General features: G+C 47.0%; 1 protein-coding gene across 4 annotated transcripts; it reads right to left on the bottom strand.

The window, feature by feature from the left end:
* Window positions 1–915: 915 nt before the first annotated feature.
* On the bottom strand, window positions 916–11504 carry ZSWIM3 (zinc finger SWIM-type containing 3). Of its 4 annotated transcripts, none has more exons than XM_077873377.1 (3): window positions 11105–11242; window positions 3971–4068; window positions 916–3343 (listed from the first exon to the last, which is right to left on the bottom strand). In XM_077873377.1, the coding sequence occupies exons 2-3, from the start codon at window positions 3973–3975 to the stop codon at window positions 1408–1410; spliced, it is 1941 nt and encodes a 646-aa protein (XP_077729503.1). In that variant the 5' UTR covers window positions 3976–4068; window positions 11105–11242; the 3' UTR covers window positions 916–1407. The 4 variants fall into 4 exon arrangements, with proteins under 4 accessions (XP_077729503.1, XP_077729505.1, XP_077729504.1 ...); XM_077873379.1 differs by lacking the exon at window positions 3971–4068 and adding an exon at window positions 10749–10844 and having other exon boundaries at window positions 11105–11241; XM_077873378.1 differs by lacking the exon at window positions 3971–4068 and adding an exon at window positions 10749–10891 and having other exon boundaries at window positions 11105–11230.
* Between the last annotated feature and the right edge of the window lie 57 nt (window positions 11505–11561).

Below are 11561 nucleotides of genomic sequence, written 5' to 3'. Positions count from 1 at the left end.
AATGAGAGCCCGAGGACACCGGGATCCTAGAGAGCCGGAGCCGGGAGGCTGGAACTCCGCAGCCCCGCGTGGGGACCGGACGCGGGAAGGGCATGTTGCTATGGAAACTCCTCAGGGGTCGAAAATTTAAAGGGAAATAAACAGCGGTGCTTTATGAATTTTTTTTTTCTTGTCTGGTCAAATTCCAAAGCCCGGGGGAAGGTAGAGGGGAGGAAAGGGTGCCTCTGTAATAGTACCGTGTCTCCTGCCTTATGGGGAAACTGAGGCCCAGGCCTCGAAATCTGCCCTCTCCATTACAGCTGAGGAAATCCAGATCTTGCGAGAGCTGAACCTTGTGCCGCCCAGCCCCGCCCCCTCCATTGTTTTGTAGAAGAGATCCGGTAGCGCGCGGTGATCTTTTTAAGGTCAGGGCAGACTGGCGGACGAGCGCAGGAACCAAGGCTCACTGCCACCCTTGACCTGGGTTCCCCTGAACAGAACATCCTGGAAAGCTGGGTAGCTCCCAGGATTTAGGTGGTTAAGATTATAAACTAGCAACAACAAAAGTCCAGGCTGGTGCTTAGAACTGGAAGGAAAAAGTTCGGTTTACATAAATCTAGATGGGAAATTGGGATTAGAACAGGCCAAGACTTATTTTTACAGATGAGGAACCTAGGGTCAAAGAAATTAGAAACCTGCCCACAGTCTCCCAGCAAGTGCAGGTAGTAGACTCTAGGGTTCAGGTTCCCCTCGCCCCACATCTATTTGGTGGGTTCCTGCTAGAATTCAAAGCAGCATGAAATCCTTGTCGAAGGCTTGGTTGGTGGGAAGAGGATGAAGTTGGTGGCAGACTGCTAAGTCTTTGAATTTAAGGCATCAGATTCTGTTTGGCCCCACAACCCCCATTAGATTCCTTCCCTGTCCAAACAGCACACATTTCCCCAGCTTGTTTGATTTTATTAAAAAAACAAAACAAAAAAAACTTTAATGTGAATAAAAATAAGTACAAATAACAGATTCTTTGTAAAGAGCAGCAACAGCCAAGGATCACCCTCTGTCCCTGAAAACAGGTCCTTTTCCCAGGTATAGACTGTCTCACCCTATACTAGGGCAGGAGTTCATCTCTAATGGGAGTGAGATCTCTGATCTCAGGAGACAGGGCAGAAAGAGGGATGACCTTTCAGCATGGAGATAACTTTGGCCTTGACAATGAAGGAGGGTCCCAAAGAATGACAAAGGTAGGGCAGAAGAGGGGTAGGCTCGAAGGACTGTCTGTAGTGGGGTTCTTCTACCCCCTGATGTAACTATCTTCCTAGCCCTACGTAGGGACACTGGTTGAAATGCTGACCCCTAGCATGTCCTGCCCGCCTTGGGCTCTCCGACTTCCAAGGAGAGGGATCTGTGGTCCAGCGTGCCAGTGCTAGTGCTTCAGTCATGAATTGTGGCTCCAGCAAGAGGGAGTCCCTCCCCTTCCTCTGGCTTTCCCCAGAGGAAAGGGAGGCGGCCTACATCCTTGAAGTCCTCTGGCTGCTGACTGGGCTCAGGAGGCTGGCAGGGGTCCGCCCAGATGTCCACAATCTTGCGCAGGGTGGAATAGCGCTCCTCTAGCTCTGGCCCTTCACTCTGCATGAGCAGGTTTGCCAGCTCCCTGCTTAGGTCCTGAATCATGTCACTCCGTCCTTGCTTCCCTGGCTGGCCTGTGTTTGGGACCATGACAGGGTCCCGGAGCTCCCCGTTGGGCCCGAGGAGGTGCTGGTACCTCTTCTGCCACCGGCGGCACACCATGGCTTCACCCACGGGCTTCTGGCTGGTATGCAGCAGGGCCAGAATGTGCCGGCATGGCAGATGGTACGACTGTTGAAAGGAACAGCTGCAGCTACAGCCATCTTTGCTAACATGGTGAGAATCCTCCAGTAGCTGAATGTCCACAGAGGAGCCAGCCAGGTCCACCAGGTGGGTGGAGTTCTGTACCACCTCCCACTCGTTCTGGCACAGCTTATAGGCCAGCTGGGAGCCACTCTCATGCAAGGCATCCAGCATGCCACCCCGGGAGGGCCATACCTGTGGCTGCTGCTGCAGCTGCACCCGCTGGTGGCCGGGCTTGGTCTCTTCCATGGGGAGCCTGCTGAGACTGCCCGCACAGACTCCAAACGCCTTCTTGGGCTTTGGTGGCAGGCTGGCTGGCCGGGCTCTCTTTAACTTGGGAGGAGCTGTGGGCACATTCTTCAAGCCTTTGGTATTAAAGAAGTCTATATAATCTACAAAGCGGAGGATACAGTCCAGCAAAGACTGCTGTTCCCGGAAAAGGCTGGACACCTTGCTGGTGACGACATCTAGGCTGTCCATGTATGTGTTACACGCATGTAGGCCTTTCCTCACGTGCATGTACCATAGCAGCTCACAGGAGAACCAGTGGGCCTGGAGGAAGCTGAAGAGCTCCTCGTCTAGGAGGGCTTGGGACATCTGACAGAGATTTTGCAGGCTGGCATCAGAAGTGACAAATACCGCCTCCCGCAGGGCTTCCTTCATTAGCCTTTTAAAGGATGGATTTGCTGAACTCCGATGCAACTTCTTCTCCAGGAGCCGGGTGGTGTGGTAGATAGAGAGGAGGATGCGCGCAGCGGGGAAGATCTCCTGCAGGATGGCTCGATGGGGGAAGGAGGGGTCCACAAACACCACCTTGACCTTGGGCCAGTCACAGTTGAACTCCGTGAAGATACTCAGCATCTTGGCCACAGAGGTAGCCGTCTCAGCCTGAAGCACGGCAAAGTGTACCACTCGACCCTCTCGTTCCTTGTTCTCCACCAAGAAAGCATAAAGGATGTGGCCCTGGGCATTCTCCACCCGGTGTAGCAAGAGATTCTCTGGGAAGCGGATAAACAGATCACTCATCTTGCTGCTCTGGAAGCTCAACCGGTCCAGGTCTTGGCTGTTGCCCACGCTGAGTGAAGCCATGGAACCCTCATCCACCTTAAGAAAGTTTTTCATCACTTTGGCTATCTTGGCCAGGTCAGAAGGAGTGATTCCCTCCTGCTCTGGCTTTGAGGGTGTTTGGACCTTATCTAAGCAAAATGATGGTTCAACAAGGGACTTCTTGGCCAGGTCAAGGTCCTTCTCGATCATGGGCTGCACAGGCTGGGGTTTCTGTAGGCATACGGTCTTCTGAGATTTGCCAGCGGTGTCTCCTCTGGGACCTGCAGTTTTGTAGTCAACGTGGATGTGCTGGGTGTTGAGTTCACTGATGAACAATCTATCCAGTTTCTCATTGTACCGCAGGAGCAAGTATGCTGGGCACATGTCCACCTCTGATGTTCTCTTCCTGTTTGACTGAGTCCGAATACAGACAAATTTCACCTGCACATATCTAAGGAAGGTAGAGGTGACAGTGAGAAAGGTACTGCCCACCCCTTTCTAAGACAAGACCCCGTAGGGACTTACAGTGGCTGCTATGTGTCCCAGAGACCACGAGGCAGTGTAGGACGTAGGGAAGGAAAACTGATATTCACATTCCAATCCCAAAGTGTTTAGCTCTTTTGTCAAGACCCTGCCCAACTGACACTGCGTTCATTTTCATCATCAGTTCGAAGCCCCCACTCCTTTCATTCATGCTCTGTGGCCTGTCTGCAGCTCCCAGTGATTCAGCATGAGGCAAGACACGAGGGAAAACAGACAAGAGGCGGCAGCAGAGGGCCAGCTGGTTACTCACTGTTTAAAATGTCCTTTTTGTTCCTGCCTTTTGGGGAACTACTGCTTTTGCCTCCTCCTCCTCCAGACAGCAAAGATACAAGTGGCCTTCTCTCAGAGGAAAGATCTCTATTCATCTTTCATTTAAACAAAAATGTCCAAATCCCAAGAGAGTCTAAGAATCCCGGGGCTAGATGACCTTCGGGTCCCTTCAGCTTTGCCATTCTAGGATGAAAGTGATGATTCAAAGGAGAGGGATAGGGGCACCTACGTGGCTCAATCAGTTAAGCATCTGCCTTTGGCTCACCTCATGATCCCAGGGTCCTGGGTTCAAGCCACAGCCTCTCCTTCTACCCCTCCCTCTCACTCATGTTCTCACATGCTCTGCTGTCTCTCTCAAATAATCTTAAATAAACAAACAAAGGAGAGGGGTAATTAAATTGAATATCTGTTCTTTTCCTATCGTCATTCAACCCATGTTTCGAGACCAAATCAGGTCTCACCTTCTCCAGTAAGCCTTTGTGGATGTTTCAACCCATAGTAACTGCTCCCTTCTTGGAATTCATTGCATTTATTTAACATAAAAGGCTTAAAACTTCTCTGGGTGGCAGCATAACTAGTGGTTAAACTGGAGATGCTGGAGGCTGACTACCTGGATATTAATAAGGGCTCCATCACTCGTAAGATCTTTGACTTTATGCAAGTCACTTTACCTCTCTGTGCAGTTTCCTAGTCATAAAATGAGACTGTCTTATTAAGACTGTTATGAGGATTAGCTCTGTCTGGCTCAATGGGTAGAATGTACAACTCTTAATCTTGGGTTTGTAAGTTTGAGCTCCACCACACTGGGTGTAGAGATCATTTAAAAATAAAATCTTAGGGATCCCTGGGTGGCGCAGCGGTTTAGCACCTGCCTTTGGCCCAGGGCACGATTCTGGAGACTCGGGATTGAATCTCACGTCGGGCTCCTGGTGCATGGAGCCTGTTTCTCCCTCTGCCTGTGTCTCTGCCTCTCTCTCTCTCTCTGTGACTATCATAAATAAATAAAAATTTAAAAAAATAAAATAAAATAAAATCTTAAAAAAAAAAAAAAAAAAAGAGGAGCTTCTGGGTGGCAATGTGGTTGAGTGTCTGCCTTTGGCTCGGGTCATGATCCCGGGATTCTGGAATCAAGTCCCACATCAGGCTCCCAGCGGGGAGCCTGCTTTTCCCTCTGCCTATTCTTTGCCTCTCTCTGTGTCTCTCATGGATAAATAAAATCTTAAAAAAAAAAAAAAAAAAAGATTGTTATATGTATTAAAGAAGCCTGAGACATAATAGCCCAGAGCCTGGTTCACCCTTTTATTTATGCTAAATCAAAGTCTGCTACTGTTATTACAGCTCTTATGTCTTATGACATTCTCTTGGAGGTTTATAAAGTACCTTTATAATTGGATGGGGCTATTGTCAAGTGACAGGACTGAGTTATTTCTCAGTGTATTCCAAGCACCTAACACAATGCTATTCTTTCAGCAGATGCTTATCAAAGATGTTCTGATAAATGACTCATAGACCATGGGTGGCACAGGTTGCACCCCTGCCTCCTCAGGGAGTGTCCCAGCAACAAGAAGGGAAAAAAAATCTCAGCCTCTAGCATGACGTGACACAGCCTGGACTTCTCACTAACCCTTTCCGAACACTCTAATCTTGCTGGTCCTGTCTACCCACCCTGTGGGGTAAGCTTAGAAAAACAGGATACGTCAGGTCTACAATAACAGGGTGGCATGGCCCAGGGCTGGAAATGCCTGTACCTGTTGTGTGCATAGTGCTGGGATGGCAACACCATCCCTAGCTCAGGGCCAGGAGGGGCTGGGGCAGCCAACTGGTATGGCAAGGCCAGTCATAGTGACCGAGGTGTTGCCTCTGCCTATCTCACTAGCCTCTCTTCCCACCCCCTCACCATCTCACATTTTGTGCCCTAGAAAGACAAACTGCCAGCATCCTGTACTCACTATGCTGTCTCTCAGTTCTCTGCCTTTGCTTGTATTTATCTCTCTCTGGAATGCCCTTCCCACCTGTTTTCATCTTAAAGCTTACTCATTCTTCAGGACTATGTGCAACCATCAATGTTTCTAGGAAGCCTTCCCCAAGCCCACACACTGGGCCCTACTCTTTTGCTGGCTTAAGATCTTAGCATAGCCCTAGCTCATCAAATGAGATTGACTTCATGTGTTCTGTTTTTTTTTTTTTTTTTTTTTTAAGATTTTATTTATTTATTCATGAGAGACACAAAGAGAGAGGCAGAGACACAGGCAGAGGGAGAAGCAAGTTCCCCGCAGGGAGCCTGATGCGGACTTCATTCCTGGACCCGGATCCCATCCTGAGCCCAAGGCAGATGCTCAATTGCTGAGCCACCCAGGTGTCCCATGAGCCACCCAGGCATCCCAACTTCATGTGTTCTTAATGCAGGTTTGTTAGGCTACTCTGAAAAAAGATACTGGTGAACACCAACCATAAGGGTCTTTCAAACCTTTCCTGATCCTATTAATGACTGACTGTACCTCCCAGGGTACAGCATTCTAATTTGGCATTCTAATTCCTCCTATTCCACGTCTATACCCAATATGTTAACAAGGCTTTTACAGTCTTTCCTGCCAGTACTACATGTATTAAGGTATCATATGCCAGGCTTTATTAAGCCCCTAATGTGCACCATTTTATACTAGGAAAGGGGTTCTATTATCCTAATTTTACAGATGGGGACACAGGCTTAAAAATGTTCTCAAGGATAAGAATCTGGGATATGAACTAAGCCTCCTTGGCTAGTGTCTGTGTAGTTAACCCTTACGCTGCCTGTCTTGTCAAAATCTCTCTCCTTTCCCAGAATAATAATTTTTACCCCTTCAGCTTGACCCTCAACACACTAGTCAGGTCCAATAACTTCCTTATAGATCACTAAATGTCCTTGTTGGCATCATGCATTTCAAACATAATAGGTACTAGAGTGAAGCTTGCTTTTTTCCCTGCTTTGCTTCAGCTTTTTTATTGAGATATAACCTGCCTACAATAAAGTATACAAATCTTTTGTTAAGAATTTGTTGAGCGGGGATCCCTGGGTGGCTCAGGGGTTTGGCGCCTGCCTTTGGCCCAGGGCATGATCCTGGAGTCCTGGGATCGAGTTCCACATTAGGCTCCCTGCATGGAGCCTGCTTCCCCTTCCGCCTGTGTCTCTGCCTCTCTCTCATGAATAAATAAAATCCTTAAAAAAAACAAAAACAACCTTGTTGAGCACTTCTGTTATTATAGTCTGTACCTAGTTGCCTCCCAGCTTAAAGCATCGACTCCTGAGGGCAGGCACAAGGCTTCATATCTTTTTTTTGTTTTGTTTTAATATATTTAAAAAATTTTTTATTTATTTATGATAGTCACACACAGAGAGAGAGAGAGAGAGAGAGAGAGAGAGAGGCAGAGACATAAGCAAGCTCCATGCACCGGGAGCCTGACATGGGATTCGATCCCAGGTCTCCAGGATTGCGCCCTGGGCCAAAGGCAGGCGCCAAACCGCTGTGCCACCCAGGGATCCCAAGGCTTCACATCTTTAAGAATCCCCCTTAGTGCTTATATCACAGACTGCTCACTCGGGATCTGGAGGGAGTCAGCCAGCCTTCCTTCCCATCCACTTTCTAGGCGTTTATATTCCCTACTGGACAGCATCACCAGTGTGCTCCCGTGTTGGCTCCCATAGCTGGCACCCACTAGATGCTTGAAGCACATGTGCCAAATGAACATTAAATGATTCTCCTCGTATAACATGAGAAGTTTACTAGGCAGAGCACGGGGAACATTCTGTCAGACAACTTGGCTTCTGGTCCTAGCATTGTTACTTTCACTACGACATGGGACAAGTCCTTTGTTTAATTTCAAACATTTACCAAGTCCCGCTATGTACTGAATACTACAGTAGTTGTTCACAGGGCTACATAGACTCATTAGTCTCTACTCTCTAAGTCTAGTGAACAGAGAGAGACTCACATAGGTAGCCAGTGAAGTCAAAATCAAGTGAATGGTTAAGGAGAGGTACAAGCAATATTACTCACAATCGAACAAAAGAGTAATTCCCTCTATGGGAACTTGTATGGATTAACTACGGATTTTGATTAATTTTACATAAGATTTGTGTCCTTGTGTGTAAATCATACCTTCAGCAATGAATAGGATTTTTATAGGTAAAGTCATTTTAGACAATGTAACTTGAGTTAGGACCAAGACTCTGAGTCAGAAGATCTGAGTTTAAGTTCTAGCTCTACCACTTATTAGCTGTGTGAGCCTGGACAAGTCATTTCACTTCCTCTTAGCCTCCAAATCCTTATCTGTAAACACAGAAATAACAAGAGTACTGGTCTATAGTTCATCACAATACCTCATCCCAAACCAATTAGAAGTCAGCATCTCATCCAAAACCAATCAGAACCACTAGAAGTGAATTCATTTAAAATGTTGTGACTGCATCTGTGGGTTGCTAACTCAACAGCCCTTAGCCCCTTCTTCCTTACTAACAGCAAGCCAATTTAATTTGGGTTGCCATTCCTCCCCCACATAGCTAAGTACTTCAGGGCTAGTCTAAGCCAATTAAGGTAATCTCATTAGGAATGGGTATGGATACTGGCCCAATTCTGAAGAAAAAAACATGAGAGGATATCTGCAGGAAACCAAGGAAGGCTTTTCCCTTTGGATATGACCTCTGCCTTCGTGAGGAGCCTTTCTGCAGGCAAAGCTTGAGACCTGAGGATGGCAGAGTAGAAAGACACAAAAAGCCTGGGTCACGGAAACAATCACCCTCAGAGGCCCCCCTCTGAGCTTCTAAGAAGCCATTTTGAGTCAGAGTTTTCAGTTAATTGCAGCCAAAAAACATTCCCCACAAACAACATATCAGAGTAAATAGTGGAAAAAAAAGACTTGAGTGAAACTTAATCTTATAATAGACTAAAATTATGAAGTTAATATATTTAGGGGCACCTGGCTGGGTTAGTTGGAAGACCAAACAACTCTTGATTTCAGAGTTGTGATTCAAGCCCCATGTTGGGTGTAGAGATCACTTAAATAAATAGTTTAAAAAATATTATATTTAACAAAATGTAGGTTATAATGGCAGCTGTATACAAATTCTTAAAATAAAGCATGATTTACAGTATCAAATGTTTTTTTTTCCCCCTGGTGCATTTTCCCCAAACACCGATACTTTATTCATGTCTCTCTTTCACAATATGGAAAGGTTTTATGGAAATATTCCTAAGCTCTATCAGGCTTCCCAAGGACCTAATTTAATTCTTCACTATGCAAATCCTTTGTCAAATTCCTCACATAATCAGCCTTGTTGACTTCCCTTCTTCCCTTGTTCATGGGGGTCAGGCTGAGGGAGATGGAAGGGGTTCTCCATCATTACTTTCAGAGACCCAAGTCCTACAGGTCTTGGGAGATGTGTAATTTCAGCCTGCAATTCATTTTATTTCCATTGTATTATCCTAATGTTTACCACATCCATTGATTAGCCAGAAACTGAGTGCCAAAGATGCTAATGAGACTGGTAGAGATAAGCAGGACATTATTAAATAGTGACTAATTTTTTTAGTGGCTGGTTTATTAGCATGATTTTTGTATGACATCTACTTTCCTACTGGGCCTTGTGCCTATGGATACATGGAAAATGAAAACTCAGATAACAAGGTTCAAAGGGTGTGATGAGGATTAAATAAAACAATGCCTGTAAAATCAGAGTGTCTGGAATGCAGTAGCTATTAAACTGAATGGCAGCGGGGAGAGACAGAATACTTCATGGAGTGTTTGAAAAATATCAATCCCCCAAAAGAAAAACGAAACAACTGTATATAAAAATATGAGAGGGGAAACTGGGTATAAAAATCAAAGAAGTTGGGCAGCCCGGGTGGCCCAGCGGTTTAGCGCCGCCTTCAGCCAGGGGTGGAATCCTGGAGACCTGGGATCGAGTTCCATGTCGGGCTCCCTGCATGGAGCCTGCTTCTCCCTCTGCCTGTGTCTCTGCCTCTCTCTCTCTCTCTCTCTCTCTCTCTCTCTCGATCTGTGCCTGTCATGAATAAATAAAATCTTAAAAAAAAAAAAAAAAATCAAGTTCCAAGTGGAATGGGACTTTTGATCATTTAGTGATAATTCCCACAGCACATTTGCCTCTCAAAGTACTGAGTCCCAGTACCATTTTCTAACATGTCCTCATTACAGTTTCGGAGTACTTACAGAGCACCACGTTTCTGCTCCTATACGCATTTCTGTTTACTCTTCACCGCATCCATCTCATTTTACAGAGGATGAAACGGTCACAGAAATGAAGTGTTCCCCAACTTCCAGTGTAAAGCCTGTCTTTCTGGCTCCAGAGCTCTCCCTTTTAACCACTGATGGGGTTCAGGACAGGCTGCCCCAGAATTTGCCACTTTGGCATGTGGATTATTCTGAGCTGAAAACTGTCAAGGTCCAACAGACTCAAGAAGAGCTTTTCTCCTCTCCCTTAACTGCCTAACAATAATTTAGACAGGGAGCTTGTACTGTTCCTTGAGTTGGCCTCCTCAGAGTGTGTTCAAATCTAAACTGATTTGCAATTTTTAAAAAGTGGAGATATTGCCCCAAATTTGGATTTCTGACTTGTCCTGCTCCCATTTCTGGCAACACCGGATCTTCATTTCCACCTGGTGGCCATTAGCTGGAGTTGATTAGATAGGGCCTGCTCTCCATGTCACCACACACCTCTGTGGTCTCTGCTACAAAGACCTGGAGTCCGTTGTTATTTCATCATTCTTTCTCTTAGGGTGAAATTAAAACTTTCTGACGCTGGGCTGTTTCACCCAAGCCCTGAAGACAATGGAGTTGTCAACCCTCTCCGCCTGTTTTCTCAGCTGCCAAAAGGGAAAAACAGCATTTAACTATAATTCTCAATACAGCCCTGCCTGGTAAAGCATGCACACAACAGCGAAGGATGCCTGGGGCATGGGAAGTGTTTGAAAAAACGGTTGTTAATCTCAGAAGCTCGAGAACCACGTAGAAAACAAACGAATGAATGAGCAAACTAACCAACAACTGACCGCGTTCATTGCTTTGTCAAGAGAACACTGATGGAGGAAATCATCCCAGAGGCGTTTTGTATCCATTTGTGAAGACGGTACTTTGTACGAGGGATACTGCAGGTGCTCAAAGAATGGGGCAAATTGCAGTTATTTCAGGGAAGCTATAATGGAGTGAATGAATGAAGGGGGAGTGGGTGGTCAAAAAGCGATGCCTTGGGAATGTTTTGCTCTTTCCACCAGGCACAGGACAAGTGCTCGGTGCCTGTTGATTGCCCTGAGACCGGGGCCCAGCTGCGCTCCCTCCTCCTCCTCCTCCAAGGCCTCCCTCCAGGGGACAGTCCGGCCTCCTCCCCACCCTCCTGCCCCGCCCTTACAGGATGTCCTCGCGGATGCAGGTGCCATGGTTGAGGTTGTGGAAGCGGACGGAGACGCAGTCCCTGAGAATGAAGGAGCACCTGTTCTCCTTTTTGTAGGCGCTGAAGCACTCCTTGAAATCCTCGTAGGTCTTGAAGCAGCTGCCCAGCTCCATGGCCGCCCCCTCAGCCCACACCAGGGGCTGGCCCCCGGATCAACACTAGGGTTCAGAGGTCACACTGTGAGGGCCTACAGGCTAGCGCATGTCCAGGATGCCTTAAGGGTCGGCCTCAGCTGAGTGGCCTGTTACGGGGCTCAGGAGGAGCCCTAAGGGCCGAGAGGGCTTAGGGGTCTGGGGGCGTCTTTGCTTTCTCACAGAGGGGAAATGACGCTCAGCTCTTATTATTCAGCCCTGGGTTCCGCCCCCTCACAGTTACATCCAATCACACACGGTATTCCCAGACTGGCACTCATTTT

This window comes from Canis aureus, chromosome 26 (genome assembly GCF_053574225.1).
Source record: "Canis aureus isolate CA01 chromosome 26, VMU_Caureus_v.1.0, whole genome shotgun sequence".
NCBI classification, from domain to species: Eukaryota; Metazoa; Chordata; class Mammalia; order Carnivora; family Canidae; genus Canis; species Canis aureus.
This window is presented reverse-complemented; position numbering and strand designations above follow the sequence as displayed.

Bases quoted from the DNA above. Each gene is read 5' to 3' on its own strand.
- ZSWIM3 (XM_077873375.1), bottom strand. From the start codon at position 11,259: ATGGAGCTGGGCAGCTGCTTCAAGACCTACGAGGATTTCAAGGAGTGC. The intron at 3,344-11,104 runs GTAAGGGCGGGG...TACCTTCCTTAG, and splicing joins TGCATCCGCGAGGACATCCT to ATATGTGCAGGTGAAATTTG.